At 28.9% G+C, this 26,565-nt stretch overlaps 3 protein-coding genes across 4 annotated transcripts; 1 reads left to right on the top strand and 2 right to left on the bottom strand.

Moving 5' to 3' along the window:
* Positions 1–927: 927 nt before the first annotated feature.
* Positions 928–3,560, bottom strand: LOC100787547 (uncharacterized). 2 transcript variants are annotated; one of them, XM_003537118.4, is made up of 2 exons: positions 3,127–3,560; positions 928–2,725 (listed from the first exon to the last, which is right to left on the bottom strand). In XM_003537118.4, exon 2 carries the CDS (start codon positions 2,588–2,590, stop codon positions 1,049–1,051), a length of 1,542 nt encoding a protein of 513 aa, XP_003537166.1. In that variant the 5' UTR covers positions 2,591–2,725; positions 3,127–3,560; the 3' UTR covers positions 928–1,048. The 2 variants fall into 2 exon arrangements, with proteins under 2 accessions (XP_003537166.1, XP_003537167.1); XM_003537119.5 differs by having other exon boundaries at positions 928–2,620; positions 3,127–3,434.
* Positions 3,561–18,516: 14,956 nt separating this feature from the next.
* LOC102669523 (heat shock 70 kDa protein-like) lies at positions 18,517–18,828 on the bottom strand. Its single transcript, XM_006589758.1, has one exon. The coding sequence runs from the start codon at positions 18,826–18,828 to the stop codon at positions 18,517–18,519; it is 312 nt and encodes a 103-aa protein (XP_006589821.1).
* A 5,604-nt stretch (positions 18,829–24,432) lies between these two features.
* Positions 24,433–25,176, top strand: LOC100306696 (uncharacterized). The gene has a single exon (NM_001248145.2). It carries the CDS (start codon positions 24,515–24,517, stop codon positions 24,800–24,802), a length of 288 nt encoding a protein of 95 aa, NP_001235074.1. The 5' UTR covers positions 24,433–24,514; the 3' UTR covers positions 24,803–25,176.
* Positions 25,177–26,565: the final 1,389 nt, after the last annotated feature.

The raw sequence follows: 26,565 nt of genomic DNA, 5'->3' as shown, positions 1-26,565 counted from the left end.
AAAATTCATCATTTCAATTAGATGCCATCTTGGCCAACAAACATGAACCAAAACACTTCCCAACTCCCACTCTATCTCATCTCATCCTTGCAGTCTAAACACTCACCACACATAGAGACCAATCTATTATTTAGTCAACAATTGCTTGCCCCTACTACTTCAGTTACTCAAAATATCACCCCCAAACTCCTTACCCTTTTGAGTCTCTCTCACTTGAAATGGGCCTGGTCCATTACATCTTTATAGGAATGACTCCTGAATCATATAATGGCTTGGCTAAAATATCTTCTGTTATTTAGTCAACATATTATTTTGGAATTTTTAGAAGAAAAAAAAAATCTATTTTTCCACAGGTAACAGGCTCTTCAGGATTATTAATCTGATAGTGGGTGTTGACTTTGTTCTTTTAACCAATATTCCAACATAGTCTAAAAGGTAGGGTACATTGAATTGAAATTTCTGTTATAAAAGGAGTGGAGATTATCGGACAATGGTTTATGACTTTCCGTAAGAATCCCACCCATTAATCTTGTATAACATAATCAAAGACGTTAATATGGTACACATAAAGTGATGCAGCTGAATAGGAGTAGTTTAATTTGTTCTTCACATTCATCGTTTTACTGCTAATGAAAGTTGACTCTATCATCGAGTCTCGTTATATTGTAACAAATACTCATTCGGAGGTAAAACTACCTTCTACTCTTGTATAACATTGTATCCAAAATAAAGATAGCTGAGAACGAGAGGATAATAATAAATCAGAATCCATGTAAAGGTCGAAATCGAATAACAAATTATTTCAAAGGTATGATTTGGTAAATTCTTATAAATCATGAGAATTAGCTGTTCAATACTGCTTACAATCAGAAGCATACAGATGCACCGGAACAAAAAGAACCAGGGCAGTCAGTGAGCTAAAATTGCTAGAGACAAACATAAGACACACAATTCTATTGCAAATAACAGTGTATGGTACAAGGTTAGAAAAACAATGACATACGAACCATACTGGAATGCCTAACAATTTTTTTAAGTGCCTATTATCTCAAGTTAACTTAAGATCATTCCCTCCCAGATGAGGGCGGAGGCAAACACGGACTTCATGCTCTTCAGGTCCCACGCGATGTTTTGGCACCAGGATCTCAAGCACAGATCCTGGCCCATCGTAGTATGCTTCTATGTTGGCGTCTTCAGGAATTCGGGTTGAAAGAGGGATTTCTCGGACGAACTCTCCAGGAGGGCAGTGCTCTGACGATGGATCTGTAAGCTTGAATGTCCTATCATGTCTCTTGATGAGAGGCTTTCGAGATGTGCTCATACAAGAAACCTTTATGATACCGTGAGTCAGAGTGTTCCTCCATGAAACTTTCACACTTGGAAGATCTACAAAGGGCAGACTGATAATAATCAAGTAACCTTGTTCATCCTCATAAATAGTTTTTGCAGCTGTAACAGGTCCATAAACACTTTTTATCACCCCGCTGAAGTCATTCAACCAGTGTGGCTCAGTTGGGTGCATTTCTATATCTGGAATACGATCGGATGGAGGATTAACAGCCAAGTAACATTCTTCTTCATTCCCATGAGGGAAAAAGTCCTTCCTCTTTTTGCTGCTGACAGGAGAGAGGTCCAACCCATCACCATTACTGTGGTTAGATAGGTGAAGTCCAGATCCATTAAGACCAGATCCGTTAAGACCAGATCCGTTAAGTCCAGATCCATTAAGCAGCTTCTTCGGGTGTGCATTAGGACCATTCTTGATTGGGGGAGGTGGCCTCTCAAGCTCAAAGTCCGTGTTGGGAAGATTTCTCCATGAACTGAAATCACTTGCTTCAGTTGGAATTGTAAAATTCAAGTCTCGGCCAGTGAGTTCTATCCACCTTTTTCGATCATCCTCATCCAGGGTCATCAGATTGGGTGTGGAAACAACCTCAACGCCATGCACGCATTGAGGGTTTGATAGTCCTCTATAATGCTTTCGTTGCATCCTGTGGGACCGAGCAAAACCCTTGTCAGCACTAAACGGAAACGGGCGCTCCCCTTGGCGAGAATGCCCATTCATGTAACTCCTCAGCTGCATCTTACCCAGCGCGTTCTCCGGCCTCTCCTTGAAAACCCACATGTACATGTTTTCCATGTCGTGCTGAACCATGAAAACATCCAGCTTCAGATCAGACTTATCGAACCCTGAGACACCGTTGCTGTCCCTGACAATCTTGGCCTTGGACTTGTCATTCAAAGCAGGCTTAAAGTAAAAACTGAAGAAAAACCAAGCACCCCATATGCTATCAACACGCTTCGCGCACTTCCTACCAGCTTTGGGCAGATTGAGAAAACTCTCAGTCTCATAGCCTTGAGTACCAAGACCAACATCTAGAATATCACAGGGCTCAGAATTCCACGGCTGTGGCGGTGGGCTGCGCTCGGCGGAGAGGGGAAGATTAATATCCGGCGGACGGGTGAGTATGATTTGGCGATTCATCTCCAAATCCAGTTCCTCGTGAGAAGATGCACTTGAGTCCATTGACAAGAGCGTGGAAGGGTGATGATTCTCCATTGACAAAGAAGTAAGACAAGAATCGCCCATGCTAGCTCATCTGGTCGATGAGTTTTATTGCTGGTTCGTACAATATTGCCATCCCAAAAACACAATTTCAACAAAACAACCTTATAAACACCTTCATCATATCAATCCCCACTATATCTCCCCTCCATCAAACCCCTAGGTTTATCAAATTGAGTTGAAAACAGGAGAGAAAAAATCAACAAATCCAACCTATTTAAAATAATAATAATAATAACAGTTCTTCTAATTTTCTTTGTAAATTAATAAATAAATAAGAACAGAACTAACTAATTAACTATCTATCTATCTATATTATATAACAGAGAGACAGTGACACAGTGATATATCTCTTCAATCTCTGTATGAGAGGAAGAGGTTTCGAAAACGCTAGAGGGGAATTATATTTAACCCTATTCCAGGTAACTCCAAAAACCCTCCAAAATCAGGGGAAAAGCACTGAACCAAAACCATCAAATCCATAAGAGAGAAAAGAAAGAAGAAAAAAACAGTTTTCTGAAAATAGAGAGAGGGAGAGATCTTCAAGGATTATTTATTACCTTTTGGGATAAGCATCGGAGAAACGAGAAGAAGAGGAACCTCCATAGCCGACGATGATGCACAGCGTCATATCATCGACAACCATATTTTCTACACACTCTCTCTAGAATGTTTCCCCCTATTTTTATTTCCCCAAATTGAAAACCCTAATTTTTTTTATTTTTTATTTTTGTTGGGTGTTGTTAGATAGAGGAGAAGAGTGTATAAGGAGGTGTGGGGTGTGAGAGAGAGAAGAAGCGTAGGTGAGCGTGTCATTATAAGGACAAGTTCGTAGGTTGAAGCCTCCACTGGATACAACCACCCTCCTGGACCACCGTTTGTTTACGGTGACGGTGCGCTTTTGTGTGCCTTCGCTTTTTCGTAATATTTACACTCCAATTTTAACTTGTCTTCTCTCCTCTTCTGGGTCATATATTCCTATCCATTCCCATCTATTGGTTAATCCCCATAATTCCATAAATATATATAGTATTACCTTCCCATTCTACTCATGGAAAAAAAAATTCTCTCCATCAAAATTCATTTGACTGAATTTGAAGGTATATACGTGGTAAACTAGCATTAGTCTCTAAAAAAGCAAAAATATAAAATATTGTCACATTATTAAAATAAATTTTTATATCGTCGTTTGAGTCTTTAAATTTAATTATTTTTTGGTTTTATTTATAAGAAATGTGTTGTAGTGTAAAATGTCATATTTATAAGAACATATGTTGTATTAAGTGGTAATATTACTAAGGGTATTCATGGTAAGGGTTATTCACGAACCCAAATTGACAAAAATTGATCTAAACAATTTGGATTAAGTCATTTATGTATTTGGATTAAAATCAAATCAAAATGATCAAAATCGTTCATGTACATATTGGGTCACGGATTTAGATTTATAGATCCGTTGATCCGACCCGTGAAATTATAATTAAAATATAAATTTTATTATATATATATATATATATATAACTAAAAAATTAATTTAGAATGAAAACAAAGAAAAAATAGGGTGAGGTGTAAAAAAATGAGTTAGATAAGTATTTGGAGGATGATGTAGAAAATGATCACCCTCAGTTTGACATTATGAATGGATGAAAATTAAAAACATCTAAATATTATATTCTTTCTTGTATGGCTAGAGATATATTGGTCATTTCTGTACCTACTGGTATAATGGGTAGAATTCTAGATTCATTCTGTAGTTCCTTAAGTCTCGTTAAGCTTTCATTTGTGTCCAAAATTAGCTTAGATCTGATAAGCAAGATGTTAATGACTTGCAAGTTAAAATAAATGAAGCGGAAAAAATTGAATCATGTTTGTAATCTCTTATTTTATTTTTTACATGTGTATAAAATATTAATTAATTTTTGTGCTAATAGAGTTGTGTTTTAATTTTTAGACTTGTTTGGTTTGGCTTTGAATCCTATTAACATTGAAACTCCAAGTGTTGGGACTACTAATGTTTGAACTTCTTAAGATATTATTTTCAAGTACATTGTTATTTGTTTCACCTTTTTATTCGTATTTATTTTTTGTCATGTTTATAATATTAATGAATCATGTTTTATTCTTTTGTTTTAACAAATTTGGTTGCAACAAATTTGGATATAGCAAATCTAGTTGTAGCAAAGATTATAGTAAGAAATTAGTTTGTAGGAAATAGTTGTGATTCATACTATTATAGTAAATCTCATTGAAAAATATTTTGTTTTAATTTGTATTAGTCTATTTTAGAATATTATGTTGATGGTATTAAATGAAACAATTTTACTACTTTCAAATATTTTATAATATTGTGTTAATTGTATTGGATATTTGAATTAATCATGATATAAAATAGTAGTCTTAAGAAAAAAAAGCATCAAATTTTAATGGGTAACCCGTTGGCTTGAACCAAACCAGACCGTTCATGAATGGATTGGGTTGAGTTAGGTTTAAAATAAATTATAAAAACCGAACCGAATCAAACTGATCAAGTTTGATTGGATTGAGTATTGAATTTGACCAAAACCAGTCCAAACTAACCCGTTAACACCCTTAAATATTACTTTAGTTCCTAAAAATGTATAAATAATATCACTTAAATCAAACAATTTTTGCATTTTGAATTAAAGTGAGTGGTGAATTTCACTTTTATTTTTTATTTTATTTTATTATTTTCTGGACTAAAGTAACAATGTCTTACAATTTTGGGGACCAATATCAATTTTCACTCGCATAAATATCTATTCTCACTTCTAGAAAATTATTGATCCATAAAACACCATATGCCAAAGGTAAGACTAATCTTGAAAATGAGAAGAGTAACTAGGAACCTATCTCAAACTCGGCCAGGGAATATCTTAGTCACTAATAAGAGAAGCTCTTACCAACCTATTCCTCAAAGGATATCCTCATCAAAACTTTAGAGATCGTCATTATTTTATCGCATCCTTCTAATGGTTGTATAATAAAGGGATCTCTAACCCATCAATACCTGGTAGACATTTGCTCCAACCTTTATAAATACAAGGTGTTGTGCATTTGAAGGCAATGAACACTAGAAAGATTTTCACCAATAGGTCATTAAATAAACCACATAAGTGAACCTTATATCACACTCTAACCTTAAACCTTAAAGGCATTAAGCTTATGAGTCTTCCTAGCTTATATGGTGCTTAACTTGCTCATTTTTATCTAATGTGAGACTTCATCTTCACACTTATATTCCAATAATTTCCCCTGTAACACCCTGAAGAATTACACCGGAAAGAAAGGGATCCAGAGGTTGTGCATGTAAAGACTATACAGTTGAGAATGACTTAAAAAAATTAATGGGTACTACCAATACAACAAGATACATCTACTTTTTGATAGTCTATTACTTAAGAACGTCATAGTTAAGTGTTCTTAGCTAGGAGTAGTTATGGGATAAGTGACATTCTGGGAAGTTTCTTATAAAGCACATGAGTGAGGACAAATCATGTTGAAAAGTCTTGTGTTGGTTTGTGAGGATAGTGATTGATCTTAAAAGCAACTAAAGCAAATTGTTGAGGTCTTGAAAATGGTTACCTACGAAGGATTCTGATCAGTGAAGGGTTTTGATCAACGAGGAATTGAGTAAAGTGTCACCATATGAAGAGTCGTAGCGTAAGAGCTGATGATAAGTCGACAATTAGGGGCACCCCCCCCCCCTAAGTATAAGTTTCTTCTACATGCTAGTTCCCCCTCAAGTGGAAGCCTTTTTTGATCTTCGACTATCCAATGATGACCCTTAAAACTAACTCATGGTTGCCTCGTCAATATGCTCTACACTGTTAGGCCCTTAGAGCTTTAGCCATGGTTATTGCCAACATGTTCTAGATAATTACATCGTTGTTCTTCATCATTTCATGACCACGGGACACGCCGCATGACCTACATGTTACTAGGAAGACTTTCGATTCATATATGGACTCACCATCAAGAAGATTTTTGGTACAAAGGATCTCATGCTTGGATCCACCGCCAAACCATCTTACTTGTTCAAGTGAGTCACTTTGTTAAAGTATCGACTTTGATACCAATACGACTTTTTGTGCATTTGAAGAGATAAATATTAGAAAGATTTTTTCACCAATAAACCATCGAACAAACCACATAAATAAATTTGACACCACACTCTAACTCAAAATCTTAAAACATTCAATTTGTAGGTCTTCCACACTTTATCTTATGCTTCAATTTTTCATTCATACTCAATATAAAATTTCACCTTCACACTAATATTCCAACAAAAAAACTCAATCCAGTTTAACATTCATCACCTCACTCTAAAAACTCTGAGTAGCATTTACTAACTTGTGCACCAAAGTTTACACAAGTGACTCCATCTAATGGCAAAAGTAAAGTTGAGGTTTTATTTATTTAGGCCTAGACCGGCTAGACTCCATGGTTCCAGTTAATTAACTCATGGCATCACTTTGAAGCGTCCAACGTACACTCCGCAAATTACATTGGACTGTTGTTGCATGGTTGAGCCATCGTATTGGGTCTCATGTGAAAGATTACTTCAAAAAAACTACTATCATTCCAAAATCAATTTGTGATATCACGCATGTCATTGACATGTTTCGTCATATCTCATAAATGATGTTTTTAAAATTACATCAATTAATGAACTGATGAATATATTGATTTATAGTTTATTTGTTCACTTGTGATTAAATTGATAATATAAAATAAAATTATAAATTTTAAATAAATATAAAATTCATATTATATATTTTAAAAAATAAATTTTTATAATATATAATTAAATAATATGGATTTATAGATAAATTACATATATAAGTCTTTGTTCATTAAAAAAACCGTTTCAAAATATATTTAAAAAAATAAAAAGAAAAAATTAATTGTGTTTCAAAAATATCGGCACCAATTCTTAACCATTTTTTCTTTTGCTCGTTTCTTGAATTGTTAGAAACAATAACCTAGTCAATTATTGATCTAATTGGCCGAGTTAGCTAATACAATTATGATTTAAAAATTGTGTTCATAAATATTTAAAGAATAGTCATATGTAAAGCTGCACGACTACCAATTCAAGTTCACCATTGGAAAGCTATTGCCAATGCTGCAACATTCATGAAAATGGTTTTGACATAGAAACGGAAGCGGGTTGATTGGTTTCTTGATGAACCTTGGCTGAACGAAGGAGCCCTAATCCAATATAGTGGATGTGGTGCATATTTCCAATGATGATATTCTTAATTGGGTTTAATGGAAAATGAAACCTTATCAGTCTAACCACTATCTGGCCTCGAAATATTTTTGGTAGGGTATACTTGTTTCCTTTTTTATTTATTATTTATTGATAAATGTTAGTAAAAAGGATTTGAACTATTTCATTTTTTTCCTGTTAACTATAAAATTGATCTTATAATTTTAAGTTATTTGTCTTTACTTATAAATAGAGTACATATGGTTTATTCTTATTGTGAATGAGTATAATTTAAATATGTCTTTCGCTAAAATATTTTTCTGATAATTTTTTAATTTTTTAATGGGTACAATTTATCCAAGAAAAAGTAAATGGATAAAATGAAACTAAATACATACATTCGTAAATTTAAATTAACTTGCACATAAGTTAATTTATAAAAACTGTTTGCCCAGATTTATCAGGGAAGACTTTTCTCGCAATTATTTTAGTTTGTTTTATTTTTGTTAATCTTTTTTCATGATTTTGGCCTAGTCTCCCATGCTTTCTAATTTCTTTTTCATTCATTTTGAAGAAAATTGGTGTGCAGGTGATTAGTAGGCTTTGGAGTGTCAACTTTATTAGAATGCCTTAGTCCTGCTTTGATGCTTTACATATTATTACCTTTAATTTTTTTATTATAAAAACTCTTTCATTTAACTTATAAAAGGAGTTTACTTGACTTTAATTTTTTTTATTTATTTTCTTTTTCTATAAGTGTTTATTGAAAAAATTATCAAAACAAGACCCGGCTAAATGACAAAAAAAATATTTAAATTGATTAAGCATTATCAAACCGCTACAAAAGAATTATTAGAAATGCAAATTTTATACATAGTGCATATTTATAAATACAAATTCAACGACACCTATATATGATGTAGGTACGAGGTACTTTAATTCACCTAAACGGCGTTATATTTTCCCCCGTACGTTTATTGCAATTGCCAGGAAAACAAAGTTATTAATTTATTATAGTTTAATCAGCATGACAAAAAAGAAAGAAAAAAAAAACTCAAAAAGAAAACGCTGTCCACCAGTTAGTGACATTCTTCTTTTATTGGTGGGATATGTGGCTATCTGTTGCATCACGATGGAAAGTGGAATTACTTTATTAGTGTTGGCCCTGTGTTGAATGTTGGTTCCTTTATATTTCTGGGTTCATTTCAGATATAAGATCTGAATTTCCCAATTTGTATAAAGGGCAACACAAGTTTAGGTACAATTATCATCTTATAAAAGTCTATAATTGTCACTTTTTTTCACTTTTTCTCCCCTCCAACTAAACTAAGTTATAGCAAATTCGTCATGCCATAATGCCGAGTGCGACAATATAATAACTATGATTAAGTTATTCTCCAACAAAGCTTGCCTTGTGTTGCATCATTGATAATGCTTCCATGACCCATTAAATTTGTGTCAACAATACATTTTCCCTCTGGACAAGAGAAACCATGTGCTTACGTTGTTCTTGTTTCTAAAGTAGTAAATTTTCTGCCTTAATTCATCTTCTTTACCATGTCACCAACAAAAGCATTTTACACCCCTTCGCCACATCCCACATGGATACACAAGTACATTAAATTAGCGTTATATATATTATTTTAAAAAATATTTATTTTAAAAAAATATTACAAAAGTGTTAATGCTAGTAAGAGATTATGTATGCTTTTAAATTTATTGAGTTAGAGACTAATCTCACTTGTAATTTCTCATTATTGTTAACTTAAAATTTTTTTACAAATGCTGATAATCGAACATAAATTTTTTTACTGAATAAATTATAATTATTTTTATTTATGTGAACACAATCAGATTTTACACCACTAAGTCAGTCCTTTGGATTAAATTAGGTAATGATTAAACTTTAAATACTTATATTATTTAATAATTTTTTTGTAAAATATAAATTTTATTTGATATTATTTTAACCATTATGCATAATAAATTTTAAATAAATTTAAAACTTTATTTGTTACAAATTTCAGATAATATATAGTATAATATAAAAAGTGGATTTTTTTTACAGAATAATAAATCCACTTTTAAACTAATTTGTTACAATTTATGTTGGTTTGTCATATTAGAATGAAAACTCAAAAATTGCGTCATAAAAGACGTGTAATTATATGAAAAAAGAGCATGTACGAAAGTTATCCCGTTTTAAATAATAATAATAATTTAACTTTTTTATAAAAGAGAAAGTAAATTCAGCTTAATATCTATGTACTAAACAATATAAAATTTATCACACATAATAAGTTGTAATTAAATAATTATATAAAAAAATTTATACTACTAATACATAATTTTTTCTCTCAAATAAATTAGCATATGATTTTATCACATCAAAGATTCAAAGTATCATTTTACGTCCATCCAAATTTGATTTTGTTGTCAAATTAGTTAAGCTTCCAAGTCGTTAGTAGAGATGTAAAAAAGATAAGCATTGTTTGTGCATTAACTAATATGACAACCAGGGTTGGATTTGGGGGAGCTGTAACACCCTACGAGAATTATATCAAAATAAGAGGAATTTTGAAGTCTTATAGGTACAAGGTTATATAGTTGATGATAGCTTAACAAAATTAATTAGTACTACCTATACCAATAAGATATATTTATTTTTTGATAATTTATCACTTAAAAATTTCTCAATTAAATATGTTTGATTTAAAGTAATTATGAAATGATTGATATTGTAGGAAGTTTGTAAGAAAGCATGAGTAAGGATAAAATTCACATGAAAAGTTTCATGCATGTTTGGGGAACAATAATTAATCTTGAAAGTAGCCTAAACAGATTGATCAACAAGGAGTGAAGTAAAATTTCACCATGTAAAGTGTATGTGTAAGTCATTGAAAAATCAATGATTAAAAACATTATAAAGGTGAACAAAGGCTTGAGTATCCTCTCTTAGAACTTTTTTCATTTATATACATATATTTTAAGTTAATTAGTATAAAATTATAAAAAATTAATTTTGTATGTTGTTAATGTAATAAAGATTAATGTAAAATTATGTAAAATTAATTGTGTTTGTTGTTTTATTAAAATAATTAAAGTGATAACTAGTGTAAGTAAAATTAATTGTGTGTTTGTTGTTATTATAATAACAATTAAGATTATCATCATTTAATAAAAAAAATAATTTTATTTTTTTGTGTAAAAATAATAATTTTTTTAAAATTATTATTTATTAAAAGTTTGATATTTAAACAATTATAAAGAAAGAAAAATAAATTTATAGTCTTTTTTATAAGGTTTTAAAATCCGTCACTAATTGACAACTTGTATAATTAAGGGAGAAAAAAGAAATATAAAATATAATAAAAATTGTGATAAAAAATAAACATAAAAAATATTATTATATGAGTTATTGGATAAATAACATTAACTTTTTTAATCTCGTCGTCGTAAATTCCGTTGCATAGAACCGAACCTTTTCCTTGTCTAAACTTTCTTCTAGTTTAAAAAGAAAAAGAAGTCATTAATTGCTTATGGAACTGGCTCAATTTGATGTCGGCAGAAAGTCTTTATTTGATTTTTGCACGTGGAGTGGACATTCATTGATAAGTGATGTATTTTCATATTATTGTAAGTTACTCGAATAATGTCCTTTCCTTAAAATGCTATAACTTATCATCCAATTGAAGCATTTATTTATTATTAAAAAAAAGAAGTCACCAACCATCTATGTCTTGAGAGTCTACTTTATAGAAGTAATTTAATTTTTCAGTTTATTTTCATAAAATAACACCTATTATTATATATTAACACGTCTTTATTATATTTTAATTTTAAAATTAATTATACAAGAATTTTAAATTTTTATTTTCTTACTTACATTGCTTATATTTAAAAATATTGCTACAAAACATACTTAATATAGTTGTATATTAATGAAGCAAGGATGGGAGAGAGAAAAAGTGGCGTCTCATGAGGAGCTACACTTTCCACTATATGGCCTTGTTGATGAGATGAAAATGGCAAGACAAGAGAAGAAACAAAGCATGATGATTATATAAGGCCATTTCTTTAATGTAATTATTGAGAAAAGGGGGATGCAACTAGATCTTGGAAAACATATTCTACTCCCCCACTTAAGTAGAATATGGAAATGCGCATTATTACTAGACAAAAGCTTGTATTTTAAAACTCAATTTTAAAGTTGTGCAGTGGACACGTGGTGCATCAGAACAGATATCAACGTATCAGTTATCACCTATAAGAGTGTATAGGAGCTTATGGCTTCGATGTATTCGATAATATTATAAAGGAGAGGGTGTGTCTTGTAGTTTATCCGTACGAGGTACTACCCAAACCAGATTGGCATTGCCCAATACGGCCTTTGAGCTTTTAGAAGGACAAGTTTAGTTAAAGCTAAGCTCGCGTGTCTTCTGTATTTTCTTTCTTTAACGAGGAAAAAGAAAAAAAAAATGAAATGAGATATTGTAATCACTTTGCAAAGTTGATATAGACCATAATGTGGGGTATTTTTTTTATTTAATTTTATCCGGACTCTTCATAGATATCCTTTGATGTTTTGGATTATAGATTAATTTTATTTGTGATGTGTGATTGTGGTTAAATAAAAAATTGTATACATTTAAAAAATTAAATTAAATTTTCCTATATTAAATAGATCGGTTCTCATATATAATTAAATACTATAAAATTTTATATTATTATGTTATTTTTATAGGTTTTATCATGTGACGTATGCTAGAGTATTAGGAAGACAAGTCAACAAAACATAAAAGAGATTGGTATAAGAAAATAAGATTGACCTTTCATTTCTAATTATAAAATTATTTTAACTAATTTATGTCTCTTAGGGTTGTTTATTTTATGGGTTATTTAGTTAAGACGAGAGAAAATTATCCCGCATTTGTTAGTAGGTTATAAAAAAATTAATCATGAGTATATTTTATTCATCATAAAGACATAATCTCACATTTTAGTAATATTTAGTCCTAACAAAGGAGGTAGAAAAAATTATTCCCATAAGATATGAATACATCTTCATGAGTAAAAATTTATATATATCATGTTATTAAAGACTACTCCAATCCTTTCTCATTGTTTTTTCATCACACATGCTTAATTTTTTCCCATCGCCCCCTTTAGTTTGTTAAATTAATATATGGTAACCTATAATTCTATAAAGTACTCCAGTTGAAGATTTTTTGGGATACATTGTATCTCACATGCTGCCCTTCTCGATTTCATGGTTTTTCTTCAGCATGTGGCTAGTGCAGTTCGTACAATAACTTATCACTCGTCACCTTTTATTTTTCTGCTCAGAGGAGTAGTATCCACTGTGTAAATAAAAAAAAAAAATACTTTTTTAATAAGTTATATCTGTATATATACTTATATGAAATGTTTATCTTAAGTGGGAACACAAATTAAATAAAGTCACGTTTATTTATGAGATAATTTGATAAATTTGCATGTGAAATGTTTAATTTTCTACCAAAGAGTTATTTCCTCTCTTACTTCAATACTTACACTTCCCCTTGTAAAAAAAAATAAAAAATACTTACACATAAAAAAGAGAGAGTCAAAAGCCGGAAAAAACTTAATAATCAAATAAAAATTAGATTTACTGGGATTAGTTTAATAGTAAAAAAATTGAATAATTATATATGGAATCTTAAATTTAAACCCCGTTACTTTCGTTGTATAAAAATTAAAAAATAGTTAATCTTATATAATAAAAATAGTTAATAATGGATCCGGAAAAATCTCAAATAATTGCTTTACTATAAACGAATATGTCATATGCAAATAAATAAAAAATTATGTATTTGAGTTATAGTTAAATAAACTAGTAATTTAATATTTTCTTACCATGTTATTTGTATAAATTTTTTCCGAAAAAATATACTAAGTAGTGGTACCAGCAATACCACAAAATCTGCTACATATACTAACGGTGGAAATAATAAAAAAGTATCTATCATTTTTTCAATAATTATCCTTTATTGAGAAATTTAAGGGGTTACTTTTAATGTGTTTGTCTCATAATTACATTTTTTTCATCCATCAATAGAGTGTTCATGGGTAAAGTTGTATTGAATTTCACCAAAGACCTAAATAAAATAATTTGAATTGAGTTAGACTTATGTATATTTTTTTATCAAATTCAAACTGAACCTTTGGATTGGAAAAATAAGTACACAAAAATAAAAATTATTTCATAATTTTTGAAAAATTATTTTTCCTTAACATTTTCAAATGGTATTTTGATGTAACTTTCAAATAGTTATATACATTGTGTATGCATTTTAACTTATTTTTTTAAATAGTTATGCGATACACTAAAAAATTCATATGCAACTCTGTGAAAAGTCTAATAGTTACAAAAAGAAAAATTACACATTTTGATTTGTTCTAAAGCGAGACATTAAGGCTTATGTAATTGTTGTGGCCAGTATACTCACTCGAGACTTGTGTAGTCGTGTATAATGTGTATTTTCGCTTTTTTAAAAAAACATATACAAATAATAAATTAAAAGAAAAAAAATGTTATATTAATGGATTGATTAGGGTTCAACACCAAAACTTAATACACAACCCAAAAAATAATAGATTTGATTAGGTTGGGTTTTATCCAAAAAATTTAAAAAACCAAACCATAATGTTTTTGGTTGGTTTAGTGTGGTATTTATATTGGTAAAGATCCCTCTCTATAATTAAGGCTCTAATATAAAATTTTGTTTCATCTGACTCCAATTTTACTGGATCAATGACATATTAAAAATGAAAAAAAAAAATCAAAATTTTACTTTAAAAAAAAAACTTATAATTACAGGAAGTAAAATGAAGAAAAAACTTGTAGCAACCAAAAGTGAATATCACTTTTATAACTATTAAATCATATTTGCATCCAAGATTAAAAAAAAAAAGTCAAATCAATGTACTAGCTCATTACTTTTATTATCACTTTATCAGAAAGTTAATACTCGACCTATATTTATAAAATGAATTATAAAAAAATAAAAAAATAAAAAGAAAAATTAGAGGATGAAATTTGTAAAATTGACAAAATGCGTGTAACAAAAGTGAAAATAATACCTTATAATTAATGTCATTCTCTAATACTTCCATGGCTATTATATTTTGGCTCCTATTTGCCTCTTATTTGGCTCCTATATATTTTTTGGGTGAATTATTTGGATCCTATCTGATAATTGAATAAGGCTATCAATTTAAAGTAATAACTTCCCACCACGTGTTTAGCCTGCGTACATGCACAACACCTCAGAAGTCAGTAGTATCGATGGAGTTCTGAAGATAAATAAGTGGAACAAATGAGATGTAACTAGGGAAGGTGTTATCATACATAGGTACATCTAATAGCAATTAGTAGTATTCAAAATCACTGTGGTCAGGTTGAAGAAATAGCCTACGTCACACACTCACCACAATTGGTTTGGGAGTCTTTCTATCTGAAAAAGATTATTTAAGTTTGAGTTTTTCTTTCTGATATTTCTAATATCGATTATGATGCATCATATTATTTTTATTTTTACATATTAGTGTGTCATAGTTTTAAAAGTAAATTAAAAAATATTAAAAAGTGCAATAGTTAATATTTTAAATATATTTCGTTGTGAGTCTCAATATAAAAATTATTATTAATTTCTTAATAATTGTTTTTAGGTTTAAAAAATATCAAAATTATTATTTTTTGTTATTATATTATTTCGTTGGAAAACTTGATTGATTATTTTTTGTGAATTTTTTAACAATATTTTTTTTATTTACAACACTCGAAATCAAAATCTTATTTAAAGAAACTAAATTTAGTATTATTTTAATTATTATTAACTAGTATCCATGTAGAAATCTGAAATTAATAATTTTGGTTACAATCTGAAATTAAATTAATATGAAGTTATGTGTTTGAATTAGTGAGAGTGAAAACATGAATTAAAGCAATCTGAATTAGAACAATCAAAATTACGACAAATATATAAAAATTTATTTTATATAATTTTATATTTAATTTTGGATATGATAATATATATTTGATTTGTTGTTAAATCATAAGAGGGGTTTCATCACTAAAAATAGTGTCTAAATGATTTCTAGGATGCGGAGGGGGAAAATTAATGTTTTTATCAGAAAATATTATTTTTATTATAATGTTAAAACACAAAAAGCACTTACATGTAAATATATTATTTGTTCTGTCTCAAAATAATTATCTTCCTACGTCATTCTATATCGAATAAGAAAGAGTAATTAATAAATGACAAAATTAATCCTACTAAAATTATAACGGAGTGAGAGGAGTATATCCTTAAAGATAATTTAATCTGTCAACTGCTTAATAATTATGTCAGAGATGCTTTGAGCACAAATATGATGCATTAACTGTGTGGCAGCTGATGCTTAGGGACCAACTTAATTTGCTGGTAATTGAAGACGAATAGATGATTGGTTGTTAAGGGACCAGCTTGTTTGGTGTTGTAACTAGTTGGATTTTTAGTGGCCTTATATTTCACTCAATTTTTTTGATAACCATCCTTCATTTCATATCTTTTCATTTAAGGAAAGTCAATTTTTCTTTATTTTTTTCTTTCTTCTAGGACCCCAAACTACTGGTAACAAATTATAAAAACTGAATTCAGCATGTGCAAAAACATAAAGAGAAGATAAAATACAGAAATATAAAATTTTATTTGTAATTTTCAGCCAAAATAATTGACTTATGATTTTATTTTTTTAAAAAATGAGAAGATACATGTGCACACTGCCTCACTACATTATAGGATCGCATGTACTTTTATCACTAAAAGTTATTAGACTAACCCTCAAAATATAAAAATTATTCAAATAAGTTTTCTCTCCATATACAAGATAAAAAAAATCAAGCATTTTTGACATATTTAAGAAATTAAGTCGTTTACCAAAAACTTGTTGATAAATTTCTCTGTATAAAAAAGTGTAAACCAGCAAACAAATATTCCACATAATATGTAGTTTTTCTAATTACATACATAAAAAATCAAATTAGAAGTAAAAACATTTGCAACTTTAACAAAAATATAAATAATATAAATAAATTTAATTTGGGAAAAAATAATACTTAAAAATTGCAAACCTTGGTTTAACGTGTAAAATGAGATTTGAGATGAAAAAAAATTAATATAAAATTAAAAGCAATTAAAGTTGTAATTTGAAGGGAAAAGAAGTTTAAATAGAAAATAAAATTTAAAAATAATTAATGAATAAAAATAAAATAGAAAATAAATGCTAAATAAAATTTAATTAAATACATTGACAGTATAATGATTTTCATATTGTTGTCTAATAATGACTTGTCATACATATTGTAAGATTGTTAATTGTTATAATAATGGTTTTAAAAATTATATATTAGATTATTTCTAATTAGTTAATAAAAAATTGCATTAATAATATATTAAAACTAAACTCTACTAAAGATTAGTAAAGTCACAAATTACCAAAAAAATAATAAAATGAGGACTGTTATCACATTTAAAAATGATAATTAAGTAATATAATGGTTCATTAAAAGATTTTTCTAAATATATGAATTTATCTTCAAAATCAACATATAAGAATATATTATTTATTTTTTAATAGATTAAAACGTGATATATCTTAGGCATAATATGGCTTTAGTCCCATAAGTGAGTTTTGATTTTGTTCCTTGTAAAAAAAAATGATTTTTCATCTCTCTAAAATTTGAAATCACTATTCTTTGTCCATTAAAATGAGCGAACTTTGCTTTTAGTCCATATAAAACATTATTCATTTAGTTTTCATATTTCTAAAATCTAGAATACCACTATTTTTTCATTAGCGTTGATTTTAAAGTAAAAAAATAATATTTATTTTAAGGATCTAGATTTTTTTAAAAATATTACCTATTGATATGGTACCACATACACTATTGAGTGTCATTTGGAATGATCACTTAACCTTTTATAAAAAAAATAAATAATTAACACGTATTATATAAAAATAAGAACCAAAAATAATGATTCTAACTTTTTGAAAGAAGATAACTAAAAAATATATTTATATGAATTAAAAACAAAATTCACTTACTTTATTGAAAAAAAATATTTAAGCCATTAATAAAAAAATTATTTAAACCTATCTTTTATATTCATTTAAGAATAAATATATTATTATTCATTTTATTTGAATGCAATTTAATTTAATAAAAACTACAGAAAATTTTAGATACTATATATACCAAGAGTATTCGAAATATTGAGTAAACAGGGGTATTGGAGAGGTCTTGGAGACTAGGACATTGGAATAGCCGAATGACTGAACTCTTAAGGACACCTAGATTCTCGAGCATGCAAATTGTTAGGTACTAAACTATGTTAGGTTCCTGCTTAGTGATAATTCTGTGTCTTCTTCTCATTTCTTATAATGTGTATATAGTGTTTACAGAGAATGAATAAGGCCAATCATTGGCCAACAGGGAATAAGAGAATCAATAACAAAATTGATATGGAAATTGGTTATAACTGATTGCCAATTCTTAATGGAATAATCTGCAACTACTTTTGTCATCATTTGCTCCTAGGTTATGCGTAATTGCTGAGATAATTGGGCCTCTTCCATATCCTATTGGGCCTGGTGCGTGTTGCTGAGGTAGTTGTGTTACTGGTATGAGCTACTATGTTGTTATCGTCACCCTCCGCTGGAAAAATAACTTTGTTCTCAAGGTTGTAAGGGACTTCAAACCATGAGTCCCACCATCGGGATAAAAAATGAGAACGTTCTTCTCACCCGAGCTAATGGCCTTTTTGTCAAGCCCATAAGCAATGGCAGCCGCGGTAGGCTCATTGATAATTCGCATCACGTTGAGCCTAGAAATGACACTAGTGTCCTTGGTGGCTTGACGTTGTGAGTCGTTGAAATAAGCAGGCATAGGGGAGACCGCATTCCTTGTGGTGGATCCTAGATATACCTCTGCGGTCTCCTTCATCTTCATAAGAATGGTTAAGTTCATAACGACTTAGTCCTTCGCCACAACGCCGATCAACCGTTCTGTGTCGGGGAAAGGCACATAGGATTGGGTAGTTTTGTTACCCTGATTGTTGGCTATGATTTCAACACGATTGTGTTGCCACATGCCGACGCAAAAGTACGTCATTTGCAAATCGATTACGATAACAGGACCATTTTCTTTTCCGACCATTTTCTTTTTCAATTAAAAGTGTGTGAACATAATAACAGACACAAATTATAGGTGTAACATCTCGGATCATATTAGAATTAGAGAGATCTAGAGGTTGTGTATGTATGAAACTGTATAGTTGAGGGGATGATTGAAAGAAAATATTTAATATTACATATACCAATAAGATTCATATAATTTTTGATAACTCATTACTTAAAAACTTCAAAATTAAGTATATTTATCTTGAAGTAGTTATGAAATTGGTCATAGATGACCTACCGAAATGTTTCTCTCAAAAAAGTGTGTGAGTAAGAATAAAACACATTGAAAAATTTTGTATTAATTTATAAGACATAATAGTTTATTCTAAAACTACCTAAAAATATTCTTGACTAACAAAAACATTAAATAAATTTTATGTGTAAAATATCATATGAGGCATCAAGACATCAATAATACAAAATATTAGAATGACAAATTTACTTTTAAAAATGCGCTTGATAAACAGGATTTGCCTAAAAAGTATCCTTTTCAGTTACTGGAATTTTCCAGTTCTCCTGTCTTTTTGTTGCCGCATAAGTTCATTCATAGTATGCAATTGAATTATAAAAAAAGTAGGCAATTGCATTTATTTATTAAAACAGTCTCCAGAACACTAATTTGTGTCTTTATTCTCAGCCCTACCGATTTATGTGCTTAAATGGGATGTTTGTTTGTTTTTTTTCCTCTCAAATATGGATGTCTGAATGTTTGATATATAAGGTTAATGCGTCCAGAGTCAATTGTCATGAAAAAAAAGTCAGCTACTTTGTTTGGGCCCAAATATCGATGAGGACCAAGCCTTAAAATAAATACTTCCATTTGTTTCGGTGCTATCACGCTATGATACCCATTTAAAGGTCCAATTGCGTATGAAATTAAAATTATAGTTTAGAATTTTTAACTTGTTAAAATTAAAATGTATACTTTTGATATTTAAGTTGTGTAAAAGAATAAAGAATAAAATTATAGATCTAAAATAAATTCTAAGTTTACTTTTAAAAAAACATATATCTTTTAGAGATGGTCATAATAAATAATACGTCAAATTTGAGGGGGGAAAACCCTTCAGGTAATGGCCAGGATTGATAAGGAGGTAGTGACGGGAATAAAGTGGCAGTAATAATAGGAGTAATACTAGTGACAAATGTGGTAGTATCATGTACTTATAGACAATGAGTGGTAAATTAATTCTAATGTTATTATTTAATATTTATGCATCCAAATATTACTATTAATATATGTTACAATTAATAAAAGAAAATATAAAATATGCATAAAATTAAATTTAGAAAATAGAAAAAATACTGATAAAAAAATCAACAAATATATTTCAACTCATGATTTGGTTTGTATGAATCTAAGTTCAACGAATTATATAAAATATGAAATCACCCAAATTTTTATCTTCTTGTGTGTAATAAGACTCGGAATATAAGGACTTACTTATCTCCATTACTCCATAATATGAGAAAGATTTTAATTTATAAAAAAAGAGAGAGGAAGAATTTAATTGAAGTACATTTTTATACTTTCGTTCAATCAAAATTTAGGTTAATATAGCATTGTAAATTTATTAATTATATATTGTAATATCTCTTTTTAAAAATTATAATTAGAATGATTTATTTATTAATTAATAGTATAAATGATAAGTAATGCATGGAAATTAAAATCTAATATAATAATAGTTGTTTTTTAAGCAATACAATACTAGTAATCTATACCGTAGATAAAAAGGATATTTCATTTGAAAATTGTTTTTATCTCCACTTTTATATATAGACATCTTTACTCCTTAAATTAATAAAAAAAACTACCACCTATTATCCTTACAACTGCCCATGTAACTCATTATTATTTAAAAATAGGCATTTTTATTTATTTTTGTTCCAATTCCAAGTCTCACACATTCTACAATTGTCATATCCTATCACATACACAACATTAATTATTCTTAAAACTGATTTCCTTTCTCAAACTTTCTTCCTCACCTTTGTCTACCATCGCACCTCCCATTCATATCAACATCACTCTCTCGACATTCATATATTTTGCTTACTTTGCAGGCATGTCATGCAAACATTCATATATTATTTCATGGGATGAGATCGGAGACTGACATTGAGGAGTAAAGGTATTTCTGTTAGTATAGAACAATAAAAGAGAAATAAATAAAGGAAAGAAAGAAAGAAAAAAATACAAAGTTTAACGTGATTACGTCCACAGTTATATTAAAAGAATTTTTTATTATTTACACATAAAAGCTTACAAGTTTTCTCTACATATAACACTGAGACACAAGTTTTTATAAACCAAATGATGTGAGACAAATGAACTAAGATTATAAACTCTAATTATTTCATCTATCATTTTTTTTGTTGTGTATGTGCCCGAAACATTTAACTTTGTTTTTTTTTTCTTGGTTTTACATAGGAGATTAAGCAATGATCAAGAAAATAGCTATTGAAGTATGGGTGAGACTGTGGAAGAATATTATTTTTATGAATGCGTGAAACTCTAATTTTTTCTTTCTCCTCATTCTTATGTTGGGTATAATGGAGTGAAATTTTTTTAAATTTAAAACAAACGTTCCTTCTTTTCCTATTTTCTCTGTCTACAAAATTTTATTTTATTTTCTTATTCCTTTTCTTTCTTCTCGTTCTTTATTCTTTTGGTGAGTATATGATGTGTGAACATGATATTTGAGTTGAAAATAATCGGTTATTTAATTCAATAATTACGTGATTATTGTGATGTGTGAACATACACTTTTAAAATTAAAATAAGTATGTGAACGTAAAATTTATTTTTCTTTTAGAAATTTTTAAAAAATATTTTTGGATTCATTTTTGTATAAATATTTTCATTTTAAAATTAAAAACTTAATAATTTATAAAATGATTTCTAAAAGTGTTTTAAAAATTCAGAATATTTTAAAAATCATTTTTCTGTATTATTTTTCTATTATTTATATTTTTTATTTTCTTTTACAATCTTTTTAAAATTATTTTTCTTCATCAGTTTTAGTTTTAACATTAACATATTAATATCTAAAACAAAAACGAGTTTTTTTTTTTTAAAAAAAAGAGTTCGGCTACACACTTGCACAATTATGGGACCATCATAATATGGTTAGTTTTAAAATCACCTCCGGTTGTAAAATTAAACAATCAACAAACCAAAATAAGTTTTAAAATTTAGAAAAAAAAGGAAATTTTAAAACTGGATTTCAAATTATTTTTTTTAGAATTTTTAAAAAATATTTTGAGTTTAATTTTTTAAAAAATTAATGTTAAAATTTAAAAACGTACATTTTATAAAATGATTTTTAAAAATTTAGAGTATTTTTTTTTCTGCTTTTACTTTTCTACTATTGATTGTTTATATTTGTTCTTTTATTTTTACAATTTTTTAAAATTATATTTTCTCCTGATTCTTTTATTTGTGATATTCTAGTGAATCTCTTTTTAAAAAAAATCAAATGAAGGATATATTTATTTCTTATTTTAAAAATTATTTTTTGTTTCAGGAAATTCTTAAAAATGAATGGTTACTAATTACGTGAACATGATAATTGGTGAAGACATATTTAAAATGAACAGTTTTAAAATCAGTTTCAATTTTAAAATTAACAACTTTACACAAATGAGTTTTTAAATCACATTAATAACCATTTATTATCCATCCAATTATTTGGGTTTGGTCGAATTAATGTTGTATTCAGCTTCAAATATTTTTGGCTTATAGCCTTATAGGTGTGCTAAATATAATTGAGCGTTAAAACTTCATGTAAAAAAAATGTGTTAAACCTGATGTTGACTTCTAAAAAAGACAACAAGTGTTTGTTAGGAAGATATTCTAATTTTTCTTTTGTAAAACATATTTATTATCTTTCATCTTTAAAATGTGTAGTTGACTATGTTCTGAATTTTTCTGGTTGAGTATTTTAAAATATTTGATGATGTTCATTTGCTGATTAATTCTTATGACTACGTAGGTTCCAATCGGGATAGAAGTTGCCAACGAGCGAACAACATGTGAAGTTGTTTAATATGATCATTGCAACTGATGTTTTGTTAATTAACTTTAGATTGTTATGTTATCTATCACTTTCAATTATATATTTGTACTATGTTTTGCTTCTAGTTTTTGGTAAGATCTTTTGATTTTAGTTCATGTAAAACTTAAAATTTATTATTTTCAGTTTACGTTAAAAGTTCTGATAGATTTAAATAATATAACTAATTTCTTAATGAATGAGGGATTTTAACTTAAAAAAATGAGTGAGGGATTTGTTTTAAGAGAAAAAAGGATTCAAAGTTGTACCTATCACATTGACCTCACTTTCTTCATAGCATATTTTCCTTGTAAAAAAATATGAAAAATAAACTTTTTAATAAGTACTTAAAATAAATTAGAAAGTTAAATTATTGGTCTACATCAAATTACCAATCTATTAAATTATTTGTTACGTTAATATAAAATATAAAAATAAACTGAATGTGTCACTAAATTATCTCAGTTTAATTATTTTATTGGACAAAAAAAATTAATTATAAAACTGTTAATTAATTTTATTTTTATTTATTGTATTTCAATGCTTAAAAATAGAAATAAAAAATAAAAAATGATTTTCATTTTCAAGTTAAAAACCAAATAAAATTAAGGTGATATTTGTGACTAATAATATTAATAAAAATAGATTTTCAGATCCCTTAATTTCTTAGCAAATGCATAGAATAAAACAAAAATATCAATTTATTTACATTAATATTTTAAAATTATTTTGTTTTCCTCTTTCCTTTAACATCATTTTAAAAAATAAGTATTTCATTTCTTTCTCATTCTTATTGTTTCAAAATTAGTCCATAATTAAAAATTTAAAAAATTAAACACAAATAAACATACACATACCTAAACTGCTTTATTCATTTGTTGTAATGGGAATTGAGAAGTCTGACTATCTTTGAAATATTTGCTGAATTAAAAAAAAATCTTTATATGATTAGAGTAAGACTCTCAATAATGCACAAAAATTAAATTAACATAGTAGCATAAATAGTTGAGACAAAATAAGTAAAAAAAAATACATATACATATATTTAGAAAAAAAAAACTAAAACTAATATATACACATCAATACATAATAACATGAAATAGAAATACAAACACACATTTGCCGCTAATAGTAAGAAGAAGAATATTGGTGGTAATACCGTAATAGTAATTGTTGTAATTAACGTGCTTGGTGACAGACAGCAAGGCTTTGCAATGGCATTAAAGTTTCATTTACTACAGGCTCAACTGCCCCATATATCGTTCTTATTAGTTTTTACCTATAAAAAGGAGAACCCCAAGGACTGTTTTACCACCACTACTACCAAGTGAAAAAGCAACTAAGCATAGTGTGTAAGAAAGGGAGAAAAACAAGTGCTGTGTAGAGAGAAAAATGGCTAGGTGGTGCATGATCTTGGTGGTTCTTGCTCTTGCCGTGGTTGCAAGTGCCAGAAACATGCCCAATGACGCTGGTTTGGAGGACCAGAAGAACTTCCTTGGGTATGGGTTTTCGGGAGTTGGCAACAATGGCCTTCCCTTTGGTGGAGTGGGTTCTGGGTTTGATGGTAATATGGGTGGGCCTTCTGGGCTCGGAGGACTTGGAGGATTCGGTGGGCCTGGTGGGCTTGGCGGACTCGGAGGTCCTGGTAACGGTGAAGGACCCAGTCTTCCTCTCCCTTGAGAGTTGAGACCACACACCTTCGTGTTTCTTTCGGTCGCTACTTTGCTATTATAGCCTATATAGTCTTTCTTTTAGTGTTTCGTTAAGAAAATAATTGTGGCGTGAGGTGTTATGTTCTAAGAAATCTAGGCTTTGTCGCCTGGAAAAAATAGTAGTACGTAGTAGTACTAGTTTGTGATTTTTTTTTTGTTTTTATAAAAAAAGTAGCAATAGTGTGATTTCATGGTTTGTAACGAGTGGGTGTTTTAATTTCCTACATGTTATCATGTATGGTTCTGTTAGTTTTATGGGATGCATATTTTCACTTGAAATTAGAGCATATGCATTTTGTAATATCACTAATATGTACGTGCTTGCTTCTCTCTAAAACTCATTCAGGCCTTATCTAGATCTGTCAAACGTATAAACTTAGTTGTCGGATATTGTTCTAACAACGAAAAAAATAAAAGGAAGGAAATAACGAAAGAATAGCAGCTTGGATAACGAACGTCAAGTTTTCTCTAACTCTAAGACAACACTAGCTAATAACAATTTTAGACGATTTCCTATGTGAAATTTTGGTCAAGTGAGGGCAATGTACAAAAGAAAACAGTATATGTCTAAAAGAGTGCATGTTAGAGAAGTAGAGTTTAAGTTGAAGTTGTAAAATCTAGCATTTTAATTTAAAAAATACTTCAAAGATCAAACGCTTTGAGAGACTTTTTAATTTTTGTGTTTGCGTGTGTTTAAGGGCCATTTACACGTCATTTCTGTAATATGAAACATCCAAATTAACAAGATCGATCGTTAATTAGGACATCATTTTGCATATAGTTAAAATGAAATTCATGTAACAGTTATAAAATTTAAGGAAAAGAAGGAGAAAATAAACTAATCATCAACTTATTATTTTGCTGAATGATCATACCAGCCTCTTTATTACCAAAACTTTATTTCCAACAAATTAATATGAGGGTATGACTTACGAGGAGGAGACTTCGATGTTCAATTATACATGAATTGTTTGGTTGCTATGACTTCATGTAATTCTCATGTTGTGAGAATTTTTTTAATGTAAAAATGGAAAAAATAAATATTAACTATTATATTATGAATGAGATCAAAGTTAAACCAAACAAGTGAGTTTTTTTAAAGGTTACATGATCTATATTAGATCTTATATTATGAATGCCGTCCAAGGTTAAAATGCATAAACAATTTGAATTTTTAAGTGATTGTATAGCTTTAAATCTTAATTATTTATGTATAATTATACTATTACGTACTTATGCTATATATATATATATTCTATCCAATATTTCATGCATGAGGGCACAAAATAGTAACAGTTCCTGCTTTGTTTACTGCGTGGTATTTGATCATGCATGCTTAATATGATCCACTAGGACCACAAGTGCTTCATCAATTTAAAGAGGAATACAAAACACATTTTACTATGTATATACTTTAACAGGTTAGAAGTTAATTTATGGCCCCGACTATTTCTTCAACGGATTGCCATTAGACCAATTGAACATATATAAAGGAAGAAGCAATGAAAGATACTAAAAGTCGCGCTACCAAGGCCGTTGTCATGCTTTAATTGTTTTGCTGCAGTAACTTTGTTTTACTGTGTGTGTTGTCACCAATAAAGGATTTATAACATCAGTAGTATTTCAAATCGAAGGAGGGACACCATATGTTCCCTTTCTCTATGCAGTTTCTAGTTTAGCCATGGTAGAGGGAGAGTTATGACCGTTGTTAATGCCTTTGATCAAGTTTTT

This window comes from Glycine max, chromosome 10, assembly GCF_000004515.6.
Source record: "Glycine max cultivar Williams 82 chromosome 10, Glycine_max_v4.0, whole genome shotgun sequence".
Taxonomy (NCBI): Eukaryota; Viridiplantae; Streptophyta; class Magnoliopsida; order Fabales; family Fabaceae; genus Glycine; species Glycine max.
This window is presented reverse-complemented; position numbering and strand designations above follow the sequence as displayed.